Below are 24,875 nucleotides of genomic sequence, written 5' to 3' on the forward strand. Positions count from 1 at the left end.
CCCTTAGCTTTTTGAATATATATACCACAGACAGACAGACACACACACACACTTCTGCCTCTCTCTGATGGTTGTCTATGACTAATTTCTTTTAAAATGAATATATTTAATCATAAGCAGTTTTACCAGGTCATCAAATATGTCTCTTTGGTGCACATGAATGGTGATCAGTGTCTCATATTTAATACGTTCCACTGGACTCAGATCTTTCGTAGTCATGTCTATCAGTGTGTTCAAGAGGTCCAGGAAAAACTGATTTGTTTTCTGCATTATTTTCTTATCATATTTTGCATTTGTCAGTGCTTCTTCAGCATCTCGCGTCCAGATCATTTGAATTCCCAGCAAGCCAACCTTAAGAAGTAGAAACCTTTTAAAGTTTTATAATATTCTTTTAATTAGTTCAGCTTTCTCAAAAATGTTTTGCTTAAGCATCAATGCATTAACTATACTGTTAAAAAAGAAGTGCATCCCATCCTTCTATATCAATTCACAAGTATCTATTCCAATACGCATATGGCAGTTAAATCACATACAGTATTAGATGTGATGTGTATTAGGGCTTGTGCACATGCAACATTCCTGATTCCAGTTAAAGTACAGCATGTGCCTCTCACCAGCTTTGACCATTGTTAAAGGCTTACATTGGCACGGATTTTAATCATGGTAAATGCTAGCCAGATTTGCTGTTAATCAATATTTGAAGCTTATTTCAAGGACTGATTAACAATGGGGCTCTTCATACGATCAATGCAATGTCTGATGAAAATCATAGATGCTGGTAGCATGGACGCTCTCATTGAGTGTGTCATATGAATCCTGACCTTTTTGGCAATCTCCAGTTGACAATACACCAGCCAGATATGGAGCCAAGAATCTGATGTGGGCTTGTTGAACTCAGCTCCATATCAGGTTGGTGTGCTGCCAACCAGAAATTACTGAAAAAGTCAGGGTTCACATGACATGCTCCATGACAGTGCACACATGCTGCTGGAATCTCTAGCTTTTCTTTGACATCACTTTGATCATGTGAAGAGACCCAGTGAATTCTGATTTGCATTATCAATACAATTTCGACAATCCTCAATAATGACTCAGGCAGATGACAATTGGGGAGGGAGTATATTTCCACTAAAATGGGGGGAGAACCTAGGAAGACAGACTGCACAAACCCATGTCTTGCTCCCAAAATCTTAACTGTGGTTACTACATTGGCACCAGACCTAACTGATCTAGTTAAAGGAATATTTCCTCTTGGGGGGGGGGGAGAGAATGTGTGTGTGCTTTCCTACAATCACCTTGGGTAGATTCAGAAATGAACTGAGCTATTTCTGGAAAAAATGGGAAAGAACTCTGTTCCTCATCAGAGCCAATCTGAGGCTTCAAAAAGAAGGATATTGGGAAAGCAGGAAAAAAACCACCCCTGTTGCTTTCCTAAGAAGCTCTCCTAAAACAGAATATACTCTGGAAAATGCGGGGGGGGAGGCAGAGGAAATAACACCTTTGGGTGACCCTCTGATCCTAAGGTTGTATTTCCTTTCACATCCCCATCTTCCAGGGTGCAACCCTTCAAAAGGACTCAGCAAATCTATGGGTCTTTCCCACTGTAACTTTGGTTTTTGTCCCAGCAGGGAGTAGGGACTGAATTTGCACCCCCGCACACACACCATTTACTGTTATGGAGCCAGAGAGCTCCTTTACATTCAATAAAGAGTGGGGGGACCCAGAAATTCTCCACTTGGGTTTTAATTCAAACCAGAAGAATTTGGAGACTGGTAAGGTTAGCCTATCTTTGGAGACAGGCTTTAATGAGCCCCTGAATTTCTTTCCTAGCATGGCTAGAGAAAATTTTGCTTGAATTCCATTTTTCTTTTTAAAGAAGAATTATCCATGATCCTTACTTTTGCAGATACCAACTGATGAATTAAGCTTTTTTCCCTGGCAGTATAAGAAAATCCCCAAGTACAGACCTTATCTTTCTAAGGTCAGAGCACATGTAGCTCTGAATTAATGCTCTGTTACACAAGGACCCAAAACCTGAATTAAGAGCCAAAGGAAAAAACCAGTTTCCCATTAATATGCACAAATTTTGCATGAAGCAGACCCTTTGAAAAAACTGAACCATTAATCCCATTGCTGTTTCTATTAAGAAACTTGCCTGGGCCGGATAAGAAGAAAGAAATTCTATTAGTTGGAAATCTGCTTCCTGGATACTTGCAGCTGCCTGTCGAATCACAAGATGCAGTGAGCCTTGGGACTCCTTCAGAAGTGAGTTGAGCCAAACTTCTACATTGCCTTCTGCCATTACAGGCTTTTCCAACTCAATTGTCTCACCCTCTCTTGAGGAAACTGAAAGGATCCGATCATAAACCTGTAGATCATAACATACTGTGTGACAATTTTTCATTGAATATTCAACCTTCACATCTTTCAGGTTATTTTATGCTACTCTTACAACTGACAGACCTCTGCAGCTGGCCCACTAATGAGACAGGGTGGGGTGTCGACTCAGGTGGCAGACTGGCATATTTGTATACCACCTAAAACGCCAGTCTCTGAGCGGTTTACAACAAAAACAATAAAAGCGTTTTACAACAAAACAATAAAAACAGGTAAAAAGTTAAAGCATTACAACAATGTAAAATTTAAAACGTTAAAACTCTTTAAAACCATCTAACTATTAAAAAAGTATCTAATTAAAAGCCTGGGTGAACAAATGTGTCTTGACTGCCTTTTTAAAAGTTGTAAAAGATGGGGAGGCTCTTAGTTCAGCAGGGAGTGTGTTTCAGAGCCTCAGGGCAGCAATGGAGAAAGCCTGTCCCCGAGTAGCCATCAGATGAGCCAGTGGCAACTGCAGACAAACCTCTCCTGATGATCTCAATGGGTGGTGTGGCTCATAACAAAGAAGATGTTTTCTTAAATACCCAGGGCCCAAGCTGTTTAGGAGTTAGGTTATAACCAAGACCTTGTATTTTCCCCAGAAACTTATCAGCAGCCAGTGTAGATCTTTTAAGATAGGAGTGATATGGTCTCTCCGAGATGACCCAGATACCAACCTGGCTGCCACATTCTGGACCAACTGCAGTTTCCGGACTATGTACAAAGGCAGCCCCACTTACAGTGCACTGCAGTAGTCAAGTCTGGAGGTGACCAGCAGATGTATTACTGTTTTGAGGTCATTTATCTCAAGAAATGGACGCAACTGGTGTATCAGCCAAAGTTGATAAAAGGAACTTCTGGCTACTTCCTCAACCTGGGACACCAGGGAAAGGTTTGTGTCCAGAAGCACCCCCAGACTGCATACCTGTTCCCTCTGGGGAAGTGTGACCCCATCCAGAACAGGCAGATCAAAACCATCTCCTGAGTTCTGATGCTGCACAATAAGTAAAGTAAAGTGTGCCGTCAAGTCGGTAAGTACTTCCATCTTATCTGGATTCAGTCTGTTTGTTATCTCTCACCCAGCCCATCACTGCCTCCAGGCAGGCATTTAAGGAGGTTATGCCTTCTCCTGATGATGTTGACATGGAGAAAAAGATTTGAGAGTGTCATCAACATAATGATAACACCTTGCACCAAATCTCCTGTTGATCTCTCCCAGTGGTTTCATGTAGATGTTAAACAACACAGGAGGCAATATGGAGCCCATACCAAAGTTCAGATTTTGAAGAATGGTAGTCCCCGAGGGACACCATCTGGAATATGCCCAAGAGGTTGGAGTGGAACCACTGCATAGCAGTACCTCTCTCAACCCCCTCAGATGCTCCAGAAAGATACTATGGTCGATAGTATCGAAAGCTGCCGAGAGGTTCAAAAGGACAAACAGAGTCATATTTCCTCTGTCATTAGCCACTATCACTGGCCTCCTACCTCTGGCCACCAGTCTAGCCATTCCCTATAGTAAGCAGGCAGACAGCCATCGCTACCCACCAGAGGGGGCAGTGCTCCTGCCACCACCACACTGTCTTCCTCCTCCTGCCCATCCCAAACTCGTTGCAGGGCAGGAGGCAGGAAGCAAAGCAGTAGGGAATGTAGGGTTCTCCACACACTTCAAATTGTTCTATGTCCTGTTCCATGCATCTTCAAAAGGCAAGGGCAGCAGGATAAGCAGGAGAGCCTACAAATCTTAGACTCCTCTTACATTCCAACATAATGTCTTAGGTGCGCTATTCCATTTGCATGTCAAAGCTGGATATGAAAAGCATGTAGAAAAACTTCTTCAGTGATCTTGTCAAAGGCATGGAGCATCTTTTCCTAGAGCTTCAGGACAAACTGCATGTTACCTTAGAAGTATCACTGTGCTCCTAACATTTTGGTTTTTTTTAAAAAAGGCAGCCCCATTGGAGGACCACTGTGAAGGAAAGGACATATAAACCTCTCTAGATGCACCATGATCCTGACTAAAAAAAACCCCCAAACTATTCATCCCTGGAGGGAAGTTACTGTTAGCACCCATAGCAGCTTTAAAGAAAAACAAACACAATGATGCCTTTAGTTATTCACAGTTTGTCCCTCAGACAGCTATGATTCCACAGAATTGTTAAACTCCCAATAGCTTAATTTTCAAATGTGTCACTTCAAGGTGTGCTTTAATGTCATGATCTGCTCCAGCCTCATGAGAAGGGGTTGGGTCTAAAAGTTCAAAACTTTTGAAAGTTTAAAACTAAAATAAAAACGTGAGCATACATCCAAATTACACATTGCAGGCAGGCAAATCCTAGCACAGAGGGGAGGAGCAAGTTTCAACAACCTCATCCCCACTTTCCCACTGCAGCCATCTGTGCCTCCCAAAAATATGTTCCCAGGGGTCCTGAAACCTTCTTACATTCACCACCAACCCATCTTGGATGTAGGCCATTAACATTTCCCAGACTTTCCTAAGTGATGGTTTGGAACTATGCAAGACAGCAGCAGATGAACTCCATCTGAAAAGGCAACTTCTTTGCCTACCCTAGGCTCAGCAAGGGTGAGGTCCAATGTTGTGAGCAGCAAGCTCAATGGCTGCATTGGGTCCCAAGCTGATTTCACGCAGTCAGTTTTTCTGAGATTAGGGTGGGAAGTCTAAGGGACTGGTGAGCATTTAAAACCTCAGGATAGTCATTATTCCTCTCAGAAAAATTATTTTGCAGTTTCACAAACCTTATCATGGAATTTTACAGTTTTTATGTTATCAAAGACATTCAGCAAGTGAGCCTGTATTGTGTGAGAATCTGAAGCCTGGCCTAGAATCTCCAGGAGAGCAGGGTCCGACACGAAGAAGAAACGGGGAAACGAAAGCCGCTTTTTCTCCAAGTACCTGAATTTGGAGGGGAGATCCAAAAGAAATATAACTTTATATAATGTGGTCTTTCAAAACCAAGCTTCATCATAGTCCCTCAGTTATCAAGTCTTCTCATCACACTGCTTTAGAGAATACATAATTAATGCTGGAAGGTGATCCTCATCCTGCTCCAGTGGGTTTAACAAGCTTTGATGTTTCTGCCCAGTATTGCAAGTCATTTGTTGCATGCACTAATGAAGGTTGCTTATCACCCAGACATACCTAATTTAAATGATGGGAGGGTAGCAAAAAAAATCCAGAGCTGCTGCTAGAATAACCCACAGATGAGCTCAAAGCAGCATGGTGCCAATAACTACTCTTGGTTTCACTCAGCTTTAACAAATATCATCTAAATGCAATACAAATCCATATTTGGAAAGCAAGGTAAACATGCTGACTTCCTTTAAGTGCCTAATTTTGAGCTAAATATTTTTCTTATTTAGAGATACTATATATCCTAAATTTGTCCATAACACAATAGTGAGCAACCACCATGCAACTAGGAAAGTTTTAAGCAACTTCCAAGGTTTTTTCACAAGTTTTGCCAGTAAAGGCAATTTATGTCAAAAGCTAAATGATATGTATTCTGTGTTTTGCTCCTTTAGGTTTGGCATGCCAGATCATTTACAGAGAGGCAAACACAATCAGATATCTCTTTAGCTTTCAGTGGGGATTCAAACTGCCAAGCTTTGGGTAAAAGTCAAGTATTAGGTTATGTCAATGTCTTGTTGACAGAGATTACTATGAAGTAAGATTATTTATTATGGAGATTTATACCCTCAATTTTCATTTCAAGCTGAAATACTCAAGATGATTAAAATCAGAGTTAAAGGGGGGAAGTTCAAACATAACAATTTAACAAGTTGTTCTAGTAAGAACTAATCTGCCTAGTATCACTATCTCTACAACTGGACTAAATTTGGTTCAGATTGAGGTCCACAAGTTAGATCTCTTGTGCCTCAAATGTTCACGCATCCACCATCTTCAACTGAGGTTATGACAGCATTACAAACTACACCATTGAGGTGTCCCTGTGTATCACTCACTACAACTGTACCAAATTTGATTCAAATCGGTTAGAAATTCCAAATGCACTTGCACCTCAAAAGTGCACACGTCTGCCATCTTGGATCGGGGTGGATGACATCATCACAGACTAAACCATTGGGGCATCCCTGTGTGTCCATACAGCTGTAGCAAATTTGGTTCAAATCGGTTCGGCAGTTCACAAGTTAGTCCACTTGCACCTCAAATGTTTATGCATCTGCCATTGTGAATCGGGGTGGATGACATCATCACAAACTATGCCATAGAGGTGTCCCTGTGTGTCACTCACTACAACTGTACCTAATCTGGTTCAAATCGGTTAGACGGTCCACAAGTTAGCCCACTTGTGCCTCAAACGTTCACACACCCATCATCTTGAACTGGAGTAAATGACATCATTACAAACTACGCCATTGGGGCATCCTTATGTGTAGCCCACTTGCAACTCAAAGGTTTACACATCCACCATCTTGAGTCGGGATGGATTACATCATCACAAACTATGCCATTGAGGTGTCCCTACATGTCTCTATAACTGTACTCGATTTGGTTCATATTGGTCCAGGTGTTGTGAAGTTGATGGGGCGGGGGATGGGGGACACACACGGAATGCCAGGTGATAAGCCTACTGGAAAGTAGGGTAAAAATACAACAAACACACCATAAGTAACAGCAGGATATTATAATCTTATTGATTTAAAAAAAAATCTAAAAATCCTAAGACAAGGAGAGTAAAACAATCAGTTAAGAAATGCATGGAAAGGCTTGTTTGAAGAGAAAAGGTTTTTCTATTTCAGAAGGTTGGCAAGGAAAACAGATCCCAAAACAGATATCCAAAACAAATTGCGAGAAGCTCCAAAAGGACAGGAAGCCACAGTCCAGGCAGAACATGGTGAAACAGACTAGTTCCAGATTGGCAAAGGAGTAAGACAAGGCTGTCTACTTTCTCCTTATTGATTCAACTTATATGCTGAACATATACTGAGAGAAGCTGGACTGGAATAAAATAAGCGTGGTTTCAAAGTTGGAGGAAGAAACATCAATAACTTGGACACCACTCTGACAACTGAGAATGCAGATGATCTGCAAGCTCTAGTAATGAAAGTGAAGGAGCACAGTGAAAAAATGGGACTATGGCTAAATATAAAGAAAACTAATGGCAATGAGTACAGCAACCAGCCTCAGACTTGATAATGAAGACAGTGAAGTGGTGGATAGCTTCTGCCTTTTAGGATTGACCATCAACAGTAAAGGATCCAGCAGTCAAGAAAGAAATACGCCGCAGACTAGCACTTGGTAGAGTTGCAATGAAGGCCTTCGAAAGGATATTTAGATGTCTTGATGTGTCTATATCTACAAAGATTAGTATTGTTTGGACAATGGTTTTTTCCATGACACTCTATGGATGCAAAAGCTGGACTCTGAAGAAGCAAGATAGAAAAAGTATTGACGCTTTTGAACTTTGGTGCTGGAGAAGACTTTTGAGGACACCATGGACAGCCAGGAAAAAAAACAAATGGATCACAGAACAAATCAATCCAGAATTTTCACTCAAGGCACAAATGACCAGGCTCAAACTTTCATACTTCAGATACATTATCCGAAAACCCAACTCCCTTGAGAAGTCCATAATGCTGGGGAAAGTTGAAGGAAAGAGAAGAAGAGGATGACCAGCAGCAAGGTGGATGGATTTGATTACGACAACAATGAATGCACCACTGAGAGACCTTAAAGGCCAAGTTGAAGACCAGGGGCCCTTTTGCCGGCCGTAGTCAAGCAAGGAATTTTCCACACCCCCTCCCCCGCCTCTCTGACAAGTATGTGTCCCAAACCAAATCCAATCCCCATCAGCCCCGGTGTCATGGGCATGCTGGAAGACTCCGAGGAAGAGTTGGAGACTGAGACAGAGCAAACAGCAGATGAGGGTGGGCAAGGATCAGAGCTTGCTAAGGAGAGTGGGTCTGCCATACAGGGAATAGAAGAAGAATTACAGCCGGGTGAGGCAGCTCTTGTGGAGGAGGCGCAACCAATCCCAGCTGTGGAGAGGCGCTGATCCAAAAGACAACAAGAGCTAAAAACTCACATGTGTAAAACAGGCAAAGCTGCTGACTCAGCAACTCTTAACTGGCAGCAATGCGGGGGCTCAGCCTATTTAAGACACCTGTAACATAACTCCCCTGCTGATAGCAACAACAGTTTCTTCCGTGCTACTTGGCTGCATTCCTGTGTTTTTCTTTGAAAGTGTTTAGACCTTGGACTGACTGACCTTGCCTCTGGATTTCGCTTTGGACCTTGTTGAATTTCGGATTGACGGACTGGTTTGGACAATTTATTCCCATAGAAGTTTGTTATTCTCCTTATGCTTCTGGCTGCATCTGGCTAGGCCCGGCAGATTTACGACACCCGGCTCCCCACAGGTGATCACAGAGGTTGTCAATAGTGGGTTAACTTTCCAACGTTTTGCACATGATTCATGGAAGGGCGAGGTACAGCTGGTTCTCAGGATGTGCCATTCTTTAAAGGAAGTTTTTCCTTTTAAAGGCTGTTCCTTCCAAGGCACACCACAGCTCCCTTGAAACCTACCAATTTGCCCCTGACTTCAACACCACTGACATTTTTCACAGCGCAAGTGAAATACCCACCCCATTCGGCCATTTTGATCTGACATCTTTCAGCCCGTGGGATGTGATGGGCAATGCCCCATTTCTAAATTGGTGCTCAAACCTGCCTCTGCTTTATAAGCATTTACCCCCAACTTGTGATTGACTGGTTGTGGAGAGGGGAAACCCAAGAACACCCTTTTAATCTCACAGTTTCTTCTAAGGCTGAGCTCTGGCATTGCAAACAGGTTGGGGTGCAAGCTCCAGCTTCAATGAAGCCCTGCAGTACCGTCTAGATCTTTCTGCCGCTCGCTTCCTGCCATGTAAGTGAATGAAATGCCAGCCTCGCTTGCTGCTTCTACTTCTGCCCCTCACCAGCCTCTCTTGCAAAAGCCGCTGTCTCTGGGTTCCCATTGCCTCCTTCACCCTGGCAGGAACTGCCTGCCCTTCCTCCTGCTCCTCCTCCATGAGGGAGCCTGTGTCATTCAAGCACAGTGTGACGCGCAGGGGAGGGAGCCGTGTACCAAAACCTCATGGGTGGGTGTTGAAGCAAGGTGGTGCTAAGTAGCCCAGATGACATGGCAGACGGGGAAGGGAAAGAAAGGCTCTCCACATGGCTATGTTTGGGGACTTCTGGCTGTTGGCTCGGAGAATCGCCCATGTGTGCTCTTGGAAGGTTCCCATACCTAGGCTGCTTCCAACAAAAGCACCTGACACAGCAGTGTGAGATCAATGGTCTTTGCTGCCAGTGGACTTCCACTCCCTGTCATGGATCCTCCAAGAGATAGGAGACGAAAGGGCGGAGGAGAGTCGATTAGCGGAGGAGGAGGGGCTCAATGCATTCTATGGCAAAAGTCCAGTGGGAGCTGCTGGAGATCTCCGGGCCCTGAGGCAACGTGATCAATCCCCTCCTCCCACGCCCCCCCGGCCTGCCTCAGTCATTCTTGTAGCCTTAATCATCCCAGCAATGTCATGTATGCAGTGAGAACTTGAAAGAAAAAACACACACACACACACACCACCGCGTTTCAGGCAGCTGCCGCTGCTGCTTTCAAATAGCAAGGAAGGATCGTTCCTTCCCCAGGCCCCGGCAGCAGCAGTCAGCCCCTGCCTGCAGTCTGCAGAAGTAGTCCCCTGCTGGCTGCCAGCCCCAACAACAACCAACGTATATCGCAGCCTGCTGGCTGCTGCTGCCGTCCCTGTCCCGCCCACGCCGTGACAAGAGTTCAAGACACAAAAACACAATATAAATATATTTCATTATTTCAAAAAATGTCGCTGGGGGCTATTTGCCACCATAAGCAGCTCTTGCCGTAATCCGCCTATGTTGAAGACAGATCATCCTGGAGAGAATCTATGTAGTCTCTAAGAGTCGACATCGACTTGACAGCACTTAATCAATCAATCAACCAAAAGGATATTTCAAAACTGTGTGAGTGGGCAACAAAATGGCAGATGCGATTCAAGATACTTGGTGGTACCTTTCCTCCTTTGTGGTATACGTTCTAACTGGGCTTCTATTACTGTGGTTTCGAATAAGCTACATGCATTCTGGAGCCAAGTGACTCTCTTGATTTTTCCTTTCCATTTTCTTTCCCAACTCCTCATTTTAGAGAAGTTTCCTCTTCTGAAGTTCAAAGTGTGTTAGACCTCCTTAGCTATTCTCTCCCTACATGTATGCTGAATTTGATTACACTATGGTCACTGTTCCCTAAAGGTTTCATGACACTGACATCTCACACCAGGTTCTCACATCAGGATTAAGTCCAAGGTCACCTTCTCTCTGGCTGGTTCCATGAGCAACTGTTCTATGGCACAGTCATTCAGTGTATCTAGAAATCTGGCCTTTGTTATTACCTGAATGTGAATTTACCCAGTCTATGTGTGGGTAATTGAAGTCACCCATTATTACAGCTCTGTCACTCTTTGATGCCTCCCTGATTTCCTACTTTAACTCCCGGCACTTCCGGCCAAGGAGGGAATGGGGTGGCAGGGAGGTATGCTGCCGCCCCGATGGGGTCTTTACAAACCGAGCGCAGGTGAAGGGAAAGTAGTGGAAGGGGTAAGTGCACCCTCCACTGCCCTTAAAGTTGCCCCCCACCCGCCTCTGAGCCTCCAAACCAGCCAGTGTTCAAACCTGTTTGGAGACCAATAAAAGGGCCTCCGAACAGGTTCATGCACATCCCTAATTCTCACCAACTGTATGTAGCCTTCAATTTATCCATATAGCACCAGACTCATAAAGGCAATTTTAAAATATCTTGTCTCAGATATTCCTGGCTGTATTTTAGTTTTACTTGCTGTATATTATTATATTAGCATCAAGGTTTTATTTTTCTGTTACCTATAATGGCGCAGTGGGAAATGACTTGCCTAGCAAGCATAAGGCTGCTGGTTTGAATTCCCGCTGGTACGTATATCAGGCAGCTTTACCTTTATATGTGAGCTAGCTGTCCCATGTGTTATATCTACCATGATTTAAAGTAAAGTTATGCCATCACGTCGGTGTCGAATCCTGGCGACCACAGAGCCCTGTGGTTTTTCTTTGGTAGAATACAGGAGGGGTTTACCATTGCCATCTGATGCCTTTCAGCATCTTCCTATATTGCTGCTGCCCGATATAGGTGTTTCCCATAGTCTGGGAAACATACCAGTGGGGATTCAAATCGACAACCTCTGGCTTGCTAGTTAAGTCATTTCCCCACTGTGCCACTAGGTGGCTTAGCATGATTAGGTAGTCTTAATATCTCTGCTATACTGTTTGAACTTGATAGCTTGTCTGTAAGTTATTTACCATAATCTTTATTGTCCTTGTACTAGAAGTTCTATCTTATTTTTATTTGTTTTATAAGTTTATAATTATGGCTTGTTTTTATCTCTCTTCAAATTTGTGCAATATGACTATTACGTTTTATATAGTCCTTTTGATTTTATATCATTTCCTTATTCCTTATTATTCTAATTGGTATATTTTACATATTGTATTCCCCTGAAGAAGAGTTCTACTCAAAACACATCGGGACCTACTTCTGAATAAACTGCCAATGCACCATTCCTGTTCTCTTCTTTTGTTTACATTGACGTGGTGTCCCCCCAGCCCATGTGCTTCAAGCAGTGGTGGGACACGCAAAAGGGCCTCTTGAACTGACCTCACTGAATGGACAGAATCATACAGAAGGAGACTGCTCTTTAGGTGTCCTGGTCTCAACTCATTTTAGGGCCTGAAATCTGATAACCATCACTTTGAATTACACCTGGACCAGCAGCCAAGACCGATTAGTTTCAACCTACGCAACTGCCTCAATTTCTAGCTTTAAGCATAATAATATCAACAACTGTATAATATTTTTCAGCCACTTATGGAACATGGAACCCATGGCATATACTAGGGGAAGACAAGCAATACGTCACCACAATCTGTTCTGTTCTTCTAACCAATTACCCACCACTCAAAGATTAAACAACCACTGCAGGTAGCCTTACCCTGTAAGAGATTTTTGACAGATTTCCAGCTGTTCCAACAAATGGGGCAGCAGTTGTCCCATAGTTTCATCTCCAACACAGCACTGGACCACATTTGGTATTTCATGGGCTCGGGTCATGATCTTCACCCACGATTTGTCAATGTTAGAGAAACGCTTGGCTTCCTGTTTTAAGATAAAATGAGAGGCACCTCAGTGGCCGTGAGGCACACAGATGGCAGAATTTCAAAGAAGACAGTCTTCAGGGTCAATATTTTTTTTGACTTGTACAATTTTCTTGTGGTCACATGAAGATGTTCTTCAGTCATATGTTCGAGCACACGTTACGCTGATAGAGATAATCATATTAAGAACTTAATAGGCAGGTTTCGTATGACAAAGGAAAGGTTCATACCTTAGGAAGTTGTTTTGCAATGTCTCCACCAACAAAAACAGCCTCTAAGTATATCCACAGATTTTGCACTGTCAGCCAATTCTCTATAATATCAGTTGTGTTCGACAAGTAGTGTACCCACTTTTGTATTTGAGTCTTGAATGGGGTATTGTACCTGAAACAATTGCATATGTTGAGCAAGGGCATTAAAAATGATCATGTTACATATCTGATTTGGTGAGGAAAGGGTCTCCTCTATTTATTACCTGTTGCTCATTAGAGAACCCAGAATCATCAAGCTGTCCTCCATGCTTGCAATAGTTTCGGAAGTGCTGTCTCCTCTCAAGAGCAGCTCCCCACGGGTTTTAAAGTTGGCAAAGGTAAATGTTTTGTTGTCCCACTCGGCAATCACTTGTTTCAGCTTCTGTTCAATATCCCTCTCCTTCCCTGCACTGATGCAGATATCCTATACAATCAAGCACATGCAATTACTGCAGAGAAAACAGCTTCATGCCAAACATATCAGAACAATCCCCAATGCAGCAAGACCCAGAAGCATTGTACACACTGCTTCAGACAAGGCTAGAGTCCCTCATGTGGCAGCTTCCAGCTGTTTGATACAGTAAGCAAAGCCATGATAAGCGTTCAGCAGCAGCAGAATATTTCTTTCAGAAAATTAGCTTGTGCCCCGACCGAATAATCATCAACACTATTATAACTGAAGATGGTGGGGGGAAACCAGTACGCATTGGTAGGAAGCAAATTAATTCAGTCGGTGCTTGAAGATTAGTTGGCAAATGAAACCCATGCTTTGTGGATAGTTGGGAAGAGAATTCTGGGAAACAACTCCCTATAAGATTGAAAGGGGGAAAGGGGGGGGTTAGCAGTTGATCTATGAAGGGAGACATTGCTGGCATGGAGATGGCTGGGGAGTGGGAAGAACTGGTGAGCAGAAACCTACAGAGCACAAGACTAGTTCTGAGGAACTTATTTGTCACATAATTTCAGCTACCCTTTTATAACCGACAGGCTTACCAACAGTTCTGGCAATAATTTTTCTTGCAATCATTAATAGGCCTGTCAATTCACCAGAGCCCTAGCAACACTCCAACACCATCCCCCGCACCCCCCGTTTTCAGACTAAGTGTTTTTCTTGGCATAAATGTAATGCATGAATTCTTAGGAACTGATAATCAGCCAACCAGTTCATTCTCTTAGCAACACCACAAAGCACTATCCAAATTCAAGGTCTCTAACCAGAAATGGTCTCAAATTTCCTGATGTGGGTGCATTGCAGAATCTATTCAAGCTGCTGGCAAAACACAGATCTGCCAATAGCCCACAGGGAAACCCCATGGGCATTACAAAGAGCTCACCGCTGCACACAAAGGCAATAAATTTAATAAATACTGTGTGCATTCTGAAAGCATAAATATGTTCAGTGCCAGCTGAAATCCCCCACCCTCAATCAAAGTTGTGAATAGGTAGCTCCTGCACGCTCCATTCTGCCTCAACTGTTGACTGTTATAATGAGGTGAGCATCATGTCCCAAGTTATGAAGGAAGACAAAAAGGCTATTCTCACATGCAGTATAATCCAGGCTAGGGCAACCTAGCCTGGGTTAGGCTGCTCATGTGCAGCTGCCTCGCCTAACTCTACTTTTTACCCTGACCTTTAGCCAGAGTCGTGTGCATGCTCAGTCTGCACACAGCCCTAACATACACAGAGTCGGGAGCATAGAGTATCCAACTCCTGGGGGAATCCCCCAATGTACTACTACGCTTGTCACATGGTGCACTGAGGGAATCCCGGAGGCTGGGAAAACAAATCCCAGCCTCCAGTGATCTGCACTGCATGGAGCAGCGTGGATTGTGTGGGCACACTGCAGCACACCAAAGGTGTGGCAGACAGTCATCTGGGGGGAAGGTAGGTTAAACCCTGCCTTCCCCCCTGCTGCCCTCTCCGCCCCAGGGACGATCATCTGAACAGCCTTCAAGTCTTGCCAGTTTTCAGTCTTTTAACAATCAGGGTGGCTCAAACTATGTGTGGAACAAAACTTCAGTAATTTCTTGCAGCATAATTCTTGCATTGTGATGAGCAAGTTAATAAAATAGGCCCGAGCAGCTTCCTAAATATAATTCGTTTAGCTGCCTTCATTTCTGCTGACACAACATATGATGATTGAGATGCAAATACGTTTGCAAGGGTGGAGAAGACAGTAAAAATACGAAGACCCAATATTTCATTGCTGATTGATGTTGCCTCATCACTTAGGACCAAATTGCATTTTATGTTAATAAGAAGCTTGGCTTTGACGTGCTCAATTTTTATCTAAATTGCAATCGTGGCAGGGGAGATGCAATCCAGATCAAGATTGTGGTGTAGGAAGTGGGTCTTTAATCCTTTTCCTTCGTAATGTCTTGATCTGGATAGGGGGTCCTGTAGCTGCTATTTGCTCTGGGAGGGAAACTCCCATTGGCCCATTGGGACTAAACAGCAACAGAGCATGAGGGGCCTGATCTGGATCAAGATCATGGCGGGAGAAAGAGTTAGCGACTCCCCCCATGCCATGGCCTTGATCTGGAACCACCCCTCTACCCAGCCACAATTCAGAACAAAGTGTTAAAACACATCAAAACCAAGTCCATAATTAATGTAATGTATCATTTCACCCTTACTAGCGGTTCATCTCAGTCTGTTCAGCATTAATATACCTCTATTTCTTCTTTGTACTTCAACAACGGTGCTTCCATAATGTTTCTTAGTTTGAAAGTCTCATTTTCAACATCAAAATTATGGTCAGTGAGATCTGTGATGCGTTTCCAGTGACGTGCCATCATGGCTTTATTGGACATCAGCTCAAGTAAAGGGCAACATTCATTGAAGTCATCAATTGTCTTCTTCAGATCCAGAAATGCTTGCCATTCTTTCAAAGCACGGGGTAGTTTACGACATCTAGATGTATACACACCCACATATTTTTAACATTGATTTCAAATAGTTGTTTTTGCTTCTATAAGCATACAAAATGCCATACTATTCTTATTTCTTCTCACAACCTCCTAAAAGACTAGTCTCAATTTACACAAATTTAAAAGGAATATTATAACATATGTAGGATAACCAATCCCTGTAAGTCAGCTTATTTCTCTAGATGAGGTGATGAAAACCATTTTTATGAATGATAAAAATGCTGAATGATAAAAGTGCTGAAGCATCTTAGTAGATATAAAACAAGGATAATCAAGATTACTACCATAAAGAAGCAAAAAAGTGATATACACAAAGGAAAGAAATATGCTTTTTTTGCCTTCAAATCTTATTTGTAAAATGGGCACAAGTATCCTCTGTGTATTAAGCGACTTCTATCTATAGTAGAGGAAACAAAATCCAGATTATTGTTCAATAAATCTTTTTTAAAGGAGTCCCACAATCATTTTTCCCATTCTCAGTAACAGAAGAATACCTTTGCAATTATCAGCCATGGTGAAATCTTCATCTGGGAGCAACAACACAAAGGATGAATGCGGAATGTGTTAAGCATTATGCTTAGCAAGACAGATGCTAAAAAATATACTTTAAAAAACCACTAAGGCTAAATCCCCCTAGTTCAGAGGTCTAATTTAAGCAGCCAAAGATCAGCACTGAGTCTAAAGGAGCAAATATATACCTTACCCCAACTCACACAGTACAGTTCACAGCAACTTATACTAAATACAGACTTAACATCCTCATGTTTTCTCACCTATTCTGAAACTCAAGGAGTTCGTTGTTAATCTTCTCAATGTTCACTTCTGACCAGAGGATATCATAGTAGCCATTCACAGTCTCGATGACATTGTTGTACAGGCTGTAAAGCTTCTGTAGCAAGTTCAGTTGCTTTTTTATCTCAAGGAGTTGAGGATACTGAGTAACAGGCAAACCGAATAGCTCTTCGCCTCCAGTGTAGGTGATGTATTTCCGATAAAGGTTGTCAAATTGATTCTAGGGTTGAAATACTCGGTTTGAGCACATTGAAATTACACAGATAAAATGAATAAACCTTGAAGAGGCTACTATTTTAAGGCTGACTGCTAGATATTGTCAACTGGTAACCAACAGGCTTCTAAATTTCAATAGCCCAGGCAGATAAGAACTGAAGAGAGAAAAACTAAAAGATGGAATTTGTCATAGGTCTTGTTTCCTTCCTTGCACCAGAAATCACCACTGGATTTCCACTTGTACATTCTAGTTTTAAGATAAGTCTGAAAACTGAGCTTATTCAGCAGCAGGACTGTCTGCCATCTTGAGAAGGTTCATATGCACATCAAGAAAGGAAACAGAGGAAGAACAGTACTTTCTCGGCTGGTGCAGGAGGTCACCCAAGCTTGGGATTACATCCCCCCCCCATGCTCCAAAAGGCAGGAAGTAGTCATACTTGAAGATCCTTAACCCAGTGCATGTGGGCGGATCTCCTCAGTTCTACTTCCTGCCTTTGCTCCAGAAGGCTCGCATTACCTTTGGCCTTGTTAAGTAGGCCTCTTCTTTTCTTCTGCTTATATTCCTATTGTTTTTGACTATTTCCAATCTATTCTTCACCTGGTATTCTACTACTATTAGTTCTCTCTAGTTACTAAAGAAAAAAGAAAAAAAATCATATCTGTTCTTCTACTGTCCTTTCTGTTATTCGTTACCTCTCCTCACCTCTTGCCGACCTTTTGGCCGATGTCCGCTAAAAAGACCTTCGGACTCCTGGCTATTAGGGAGAGATCCGCCCATCAGCGCCTGTTCCCACCAAAAACTCGGGACTGCGCAAATCCTGTAAGGAAAATGGCAGATGTATCAGATGACCTTGCTGGCGCCTGTAGGCCACAGCGGTCCTCTCTGTCGCCAGATACCGGTGAGGAGACTGGGCGCAATTCATGCCACCAGCAATCCACCGAAGCAGGACGCAGGTGGCGGCACCAGAATCGGAGGCTTCCCTACAAGAGGCCCCGTTGGTGGCCAGATACCGGTGAGGAGACTGGGTGCAATTCATGCCACCAGCAATCCACCGAAGCAGGACGCAGGTGGCGGCACCAGAATCGGAGGCTTCCCTACAAGAGGCCCCGTTGGTGGCCAGATACCGGTGAGGAGACTGGGCGCAATTCATGCCACCAGCAATCCACCGTAGCAGGACACAAGTGGCGGCACCAGAATCGGAGGCTTTCCTACAAGGAGGCCCCGTTGGTGAGAGAGCTTTCGCCCAGCAGCACGAGCAAGGTAAGCCTGTGATATTTGGCCTCGCCCCTCCCCCCCAACTCCTTTCCCTAGCAGTTGGGCATGCAGGAGGAGGACTGCCTCAGCGAGTATTGGGGTCACGCCGAAAGGAACGTCAGCAGGAGTGGCCGCCCCAGAGCCTGTTGGAATCAGATAGGGAAGACGTGCAGGATGATGAGGCAGGCGGTGCTGAGCCCCTGGATGGGGCATCGGAGCACCCAGAAGGCCATGAACAGCTCCCCCCGGTAAGATCAGGACTTGTTCAGGGGGGGAGGAGGTGAGTGCAGATGCCCCCTATGTGGCCCCTCCCTCAGGGCCTACTCCTACAGGGAATGTGGGGGTTCCCCCTGATGCTGCCACTGTAAAGGGCTGGATTCAGGAGGCCGTTCAGGTCTCACTGGCAGCAGCACTTAAAGTGCGGAAGCCTGCAAGGCATTGCAAGGCAGGCTGTGATCCATGTGTTGCCCTCAGACTCTCAGGAGGAGACAGTGCCCGCTAAGCAGCCCAGGGTGGCTATACGCCAGGACTCTGTGCCCTTGGGTAGGGGGAGGTCTTCAGACTAGTCAGGAGAGGACTCCCCAGATTTATTGCGACCCAGGGTCAGTGGGTTGGAGACATTGCTGGGCAACCCAGACAAGGGGCCCTCCTCCTCGGAAGAGGGGGAGATTATTGAGGACTCTGCAGCAAACCTACACAGTCAGAGGCTCTCTCTTATGGTGGATTTTCAGCCACTAATTAACCAGCCTACTGCTGCGCTTGATCTGTAGCCAGTTACAGAGAAACAGATCTCTCCTGTGTCCAAGGGCTCCTTGGTGCTGCCTAAGGCTAAGGTACCACAGATTAAATCAATGATACCTGAGGGCTTTACTAATACCATCAAGGAGGAATGGGCGGCTATTGCGACTCCCAAAGCGTATGTTGGCATTGGCTTGCAAATTGTACAACTTTGAGGAGGAGACTCTGGACTTGCTGAAGGTGCCACTTAGGGATGCTCCCTTCGGGGCCCTACTTAGTAGCATAGGGTACCCAAGGATGGGTTAAGGATTAAGGAGCCAGGAAACAGAAAAGCAGAATCTGCACTGCGCAGGGCCCACGACTCTTGAGCAGTGGCCATCAGAGCTGACACCACTGCGTCCTTGGTGTCTAGAGCATCGGTCTTGTGGATCGGCGAGTTACCCAATGACCCTCCCGCTGATCAATCTAAGATGTGGCGTAAGCTACTTCGTCTGCAGAGGGCGGCTGCCTTTTCAGCGGATGCTACTCTGGACAGTGTTCAGTTCTCAGCACGTGCGGTCAGTGCAGTCCTGGCAAGAAGCAACATATGGCTAAAATTTTGGAAGTCGTTAATACGTCTAGGGCTAAATTAGCTGCTGTTCCCTATGCTGGGGGGAAGCTAATTGGGGATGAGGCCCTGAAAGAGGTCCTCATTGAAACTGCCATCAGCCCCTAGGAAGGAGGACAAGAGTTTTAATCGTAGACCGACGCAAACCTTCAGGGCGTTTAGACCTCAGTTGGTCAGAGGGAGCCTTTTAGGCCTTTTCGATCGCAGTGGAACAGATCCAGAGGCCAAGGCAGGCAAGGGTTCACTCAGCAGAACCATCAGTCTTTCGGAAACCAGCAGCGGGGGCCCCAAGCAGCAGTCCTGACTCCCACTCAGGCAAAGTGGGGGTCTGCCATTTGGCCCGTTTGGAAAGAATCCATCGACAGGTGGGTTCTTTCCATTAGCCTACACGGGTACGAAGTGGAGCTGGCCAGCCCCCCAGGAAACAGATTCCTCCTTACCCCTAGATCCGGGAAACTGGAAAAGCACAAGGGGTTGTCCATGGCCATTCAGTATCTGGTGGCTATAGGGGCCATAGAGGAGGTCCCACCTCTTCAGAGAGGCAAGGGCATCTATTCTGTGATTTTTACGGTGCCAAAAAAGGACGGATCGGCCAGGGCAGTTCTCAACCTATGCCCAGTCAACCGTTTTGTGATAAAAAGGAGGTTCAGGGTGGAAACCCTTTGTACCATCTCAGAGGCATTGCAGATGGGGGACTACATGGCTTCAATAGATCTCCAGGAGGCCTATTTACACATCCCCATTCACCCACGCAGTCGACATATACTCCACTTCTGCTACATGGGGAGGCATTATCAATACAGAGCCCTTCCTTTTGGTCTCTCATCAGCCACCCGAATTTTTATGAAGGTTCTAGTCTGCTAGTGGCCACTTTATGCACTGAGGGGGTCCACCTGTATTGTTACCTCGACAACTTGCTCAAGAAGGGGCAGTTCAGTCGGCTCTGTCCAGAACAATGTCTGTGTTACGTGCCCATGGGTTTCTGATAAATGTGGGCAAGAGTCACCTGATTCCCACACAGAGCCTTCGTCATTTGGGCATGGTAATGGACACCTCAGTAGGCAAACTGTTTCTGCCACAGGATCGGATGGAGGTCTTATCGTCACTGACTCGTGTGATTGCTTCGAGACTGTGGGCCAGCCTTCTCAATCTAGCAAGTTTGTTGGGTCTCATGGTGGCGGCTATGGACTCGGTGCCTTGGGCAAGGTTTTCATCTACGCCAGTTACAGTGGGCTTTCCTCCCTTACCAGCACAGGATTGCCCTCAAACGTGACAAGAACATTCCTCTCTAGGTGTCTCTTCGCGAGTCGATTCGTTGGACAGCCCGGGGAACCTAGACAAGGGCAAGCTGTTCATAGAACCCGAGAGAGTGATGGTCACGACGGACACCAGTCTATTGGGCTGGGGGGCTCACTGTTGGAACAGTTCTGCCCAGGGGCTTTGGTCGGTGGAAGAGTTGCTCCATAGCATAAACTGGCTCGAGCTGCGGGCTGTCTTTCTGGCCCTAAGAGCCTTCATGCCCTTGGTGAAGGGAAGGAATATCTTAATGTGTACAGAACAACTTAATATCCATTCTGGACCATCATGTAAATGGAATTTCCAATGTTCGGGCAGATTGGCTAAGACGGCAGGAGATCCAGCCGGCAGAATGGGGCCTGCACCCTCAAGTATTTAGGTGGCTGACAGAGCGGCTGGAGTGTCCCCAGATAGACTTGTTTGCATATCCTCAGAATGCCAAGATTCAGAGGTTTTACTCACGTTTCCCGATGTTGGGGGCAGAAGAGACGGATACGCTATCGGTGCCATGGCCTCCGTGTCTGCTGAATGCATTTCCTCCAGTGCCGCTGCTCTCCCGTTGCCTCAGGAAGCTGCGGGGTTCCCGGGCATCCCTGATATTGATTGCGTCTTTTTGGCCCAGGGGGCCTTGGTTTTCCAAGATCATCGACTTGACCATAGGTCATCCACTCAGTTTGCCAGACCATCCAGTTCTGCTGTGTCAAGGTCCAATTTACCATCCTTGCATCTAGAAAGTGTTCAGCCAACAAGATTTACCAATCGACTTGGCGTAGTTTTCTGCGCTGGACAGCAAAGCTCTCCCTGCAGCTGGACAAGTGCAGGTCGAGGGGATTACTAGGTTTTCTTCAGGATGGCCTTGCGCTTGGTCTGAAACGCAACACGCTTAAACACCAGGTGGCGTGCTTGATCCAGATGTTGTTTCCTCATCAGCGTTTGTTCAGGCGTGGCACCCTCTTCTACGCAAGTTCTTGAGGGGGGCAGCTTTGTTGTCTCCTCTGGTCTGCCATCGTTTTCCGTCATGGGATTTGCATATTGTGTTGTGGGGTCTGCAGTTTCCGCCATTTGAACCACTTTGATCTGTATCATTGCAGATGCTGTCCTGGAAGGTGGCCTTTTTAGTAACTGTAACATCAGCCAGGAAGGTTTCTGAATAGCAGGCTCTGTCAGTTAAGAGTAATTTGTGTATTTTCTCTAAGGACTCTGTGAGACTTATCCCGGATCCTTCGTTTATCCCTAAGGTAAAGTCTCAGTTTAATCGTGAGGCGGTCATTTAATTACCTTCTTTTTGTCCGGATGCTCGTCACCCTGCAGAGAAGGAGTGCAACCGGACGCAGGCTTTTCGTAAGTCAGATGCTCTTTTTGTGGCCTTTAAGGCTTCTAAGATGGGATGCAAGGTCTCTTCAGCCATTATTGCTCGATGGGTTCATTCATGCATTACGATGTTGTATGAAGCCCAGAAACTTTCGGTGCCTGGTCAGATTACGGCGCACTCAACTACATCAGCAGCCACTTCCGCTGTGTTATCTTCACCGGTGTCCCATGAAGAGATTTGCAAGGCGGCTACTTGGTCGTCGCCTTTTACATTTTCAAGGCATTACAAGTTGGATGAACATGAAGCTGCCAGAGCAGCATTTGGTCGGAGGGTCCTGCAACAGGTCCTTCCGGGTCAGTAGCTCCAGCTTGGGTATTTTCCCTCCCGTGGTTGGTGCTGTGGTATGTCCCAAGCTTGGGTGACCTCCTACACCAGCCGAGAAAGGTACATTGGTACTCACCGTGAAGGTGTCTTCTGGCTGGTGTAGAAGAGGTCACCCAAGGCCCGCCTGGGTTGTGTTAGGCTGGAGCTGATGATCTGGTTGTAGGGGGACAGTTTTTCTGTCTTTCTCTGCATTATTGTTTGTATATTGTTGTATATTCTCTGTTGTGTTTCTGTGGTTTTCATTCTGTAGCTTGAGCTGTTTTAAGCACTGAGGAGATCCGCCCACATGCACTGGGTTAAGGATCTTCAAGTATGACTACTTCCTGCCTTTTGGAGCATGTGGGGGGGATGTAATCCCAAGCTTGGGTGACCTCTTCTACACCAGCCAGAAGACACCTTCACGGTGAGTACCAATGTACCTGTCTGGGGTGGTTTCATATATGCAAAATCTAGCCTAAAATTCAACCTTTCTCTGTAAGTGTTACTTTTGACCTTGCCACATTTTCCCATGCACAGCGAATTTAATCAGTACCACCACACCAGCAGTTGAGATGGATATGTGCAAGAATGTGTGATATATTATTATTATCATTTACATTTTATATCCCGCTCTTCCTCCAGGGAGCCCAGAACGGTGTACTACATACTTAGGTTTCTCCTCACAACAACCCTGTGAAGTAGGTTAGGCTGAGAGAGAAGTGACTGGCCCAGAGTCACCCAGCAAGTCTCATGGCTGAATGGGGATTTGAACTCGGGTCTCCCCGGTCCTAGTCCAGCACTCTAACCACTACACCACGCCGGTTCCTGTATAGGTACAGGGCACACAGCAAGACTGTTCTCACTGGGGGCAGGGAGGAAGGCAGGGTTGAACCTACATTCCCTCCAGACAATCAGTCGTCGTCTGTGTGTCATGCACCTTGTGCACCCACATGATCCACACTGCTCTGAACAGCATGGATCTCTGGAGGCCTGGAAAATGAAGCCTAGCCTCCAGTTATCCTTTAATGCACCATGCACAGTGGATTGAGGATTTCCCCTCAAGCCGAGCGCTCTAGGCTCCCAGTTCTGTGTCTACTCAGGCTGTGTGCAACGCAAGCATACACACGGCCCCGTACCTGGGTAAAAGGGCATGCTCAGGATTGACCACGATCCCAGCACTTCACACAAGCAACCCTACCTAGGTAGGGCTGCCAAAAGCTGGGTAAGGCTGCTCATGTGAACAGCCTCAGTATGTATAAAAACTATGGTTTAAGTGCACACTCCAGTTGGATTTGCACACGCACTTAAATATGGACATACATGCTTAAAAAGTTTCAAAGCAGCAGTGCTAAACTTGGTCCAATTCTCATGAGTCTGGTTAGCAAAATCAGAACAACATTTAATAATGACATTTTAAAGACTAGTACTATTATATTCCATTATTTATTATTTCACTTATTTCAATAATTAAACCAATTATTCGCATACTTTTACAGAAACTGCATACTAATTGTGCAAAGAAGTATGAAGAATACCTGGAACATGATCAGTCTGTCACTAGCTTCTTGGGGTTCAAGACCAGCAATCATGGGGCCATTCTGAAAAAGGAAGAGAAAACTGAAACATGTACATCAGGTTAATAAAGCCGTTTTGCTCAACACAAACGTCTTCAGAAAAATCCCAGTCTTGGTCTTAAGAGCTTCTATTCTATCTTGACAATCTTACAATCTTGACGAGTGTGTGTGTGTGTGTGTGTGTGTGTGTGTGTGTGTGTGTGTGATTAAATTTTATGTCACACAACTAATTGTGTGAAATATTAGCTGTACTTTCCTTAGAACATCTAGGCAGCAGCTTCTAGGGCTTCTAAGTTTGACAGTGCGGTGAAATCAAGATTCAATCCCCTGAGAATCCACAGGAGATCAGCTCCATGGATTTTACCATTTTCAACGGCCCATCAGCCATGTGGGTAGATTGGGGCCCTATAAAGAACAGAGCCTTCAGATTTCATGTACTACAGGGATTGAGCACATCCATACTGAGACACCCAGTTACCAAGGACTGGCAACATCAAGTGCTGCCTTGCATGAGAAAATGTGTCATTACAGATGTAATACTACGAACAGAACAATCATATCACCCAGTGTCACGTTTAATGCTTTTCAACTGAGCCAGTTCACACATTCAGGTACAAGTCATCGGATGTACATAATTGAGCGGAGAGTGGGGCGGGGGGGTGCGCACGCACGCACGCACGCGCATGAACCAACCCTTATATTAGAGCCAGCTGGTCATAACGCAAAACATGTGAACTCTTCCTAAAGAAGATGGCACTTCTTCTGGAAAGTTTGAGAGAGTCTTTTTGCTTGTAGCACAACTTCCTTTTCTACAAGAAGACCTCTGAAGTCTGACTTTATAAAAATCATAAAAGGCAAGTAGAACAGTTTCTGTTTAGGGCCTTATAGGGCGATGTGATTTATTAGACTGATTTTATTCTATCTTTTAAAGTGT

At 45.0% G+C, this 24,875-nt stretch overlaps 1 protein-coding gene across 7 annotated transcripts in view; it reads right to left on the bottom strand.

Moving 5' to 3' along the window:
* The window catches only part of LOC128322773 (dynein axonemal heavy chain 5-like), a 240,360-nt gene that overhangs the window by 132,606 nt on the left and 82,879 nt on the right, over nt 1–24,875 (bottom strand). For all 7 annotated transcript variants that reach the window (XM_053244679.1, XM_053244680.1, XM_053244682.1 and 4 more), the window contains 9 exons: nt 23,903–23,965; nt 16,562–16,800; nt 15,531–15,771; nt 13,083–13,282; nt 12,838–12,991; nt 12,445–12,608; nt 5,134–5,290; nt 2,156–2,368; nt 127–351 (listed from right to left, as the gene is read on the bottom strand). In XM_053244679.1, coding sequence (XP_053100654.1) covers nt 127–351; nt 2,156–2,368; nt 5,134–5,290; nt 12,445–12,608; nt 12,838–12,991; nt 13,083–13,282; nt 15,531–15,771; nt 16,562–16,800; nt 23,903–23,965 — 1,656 coding nt within the window. The remainder of the gene's footprint in view (nt 1–126; nt 352–2,155; nt 2,369–5,133; nt 5,291–12,444; nt 12,609–12,837; nt 12,992–13,082; nt 13,283–15,530; nt 15,772–16,561; nt 16,801–23,902; nt 23,966–24,875) is intronic.

The sequence above is a fragment of the Hemicordylus capensis genome, chromosome 4, assembly GCF_027244095.1.
Source record: "Hemicordylus capensis ecotype Gifberg chromosome 4, rHemCap1.1.pri, whole genome shotgun sequence".
Lineage (NCBI taxonomy): Eukaryota > Metazoa > Chordata > Lepidosauria > Squamata > Cordylidae > Hemicordylus > Hemicordylus capensis.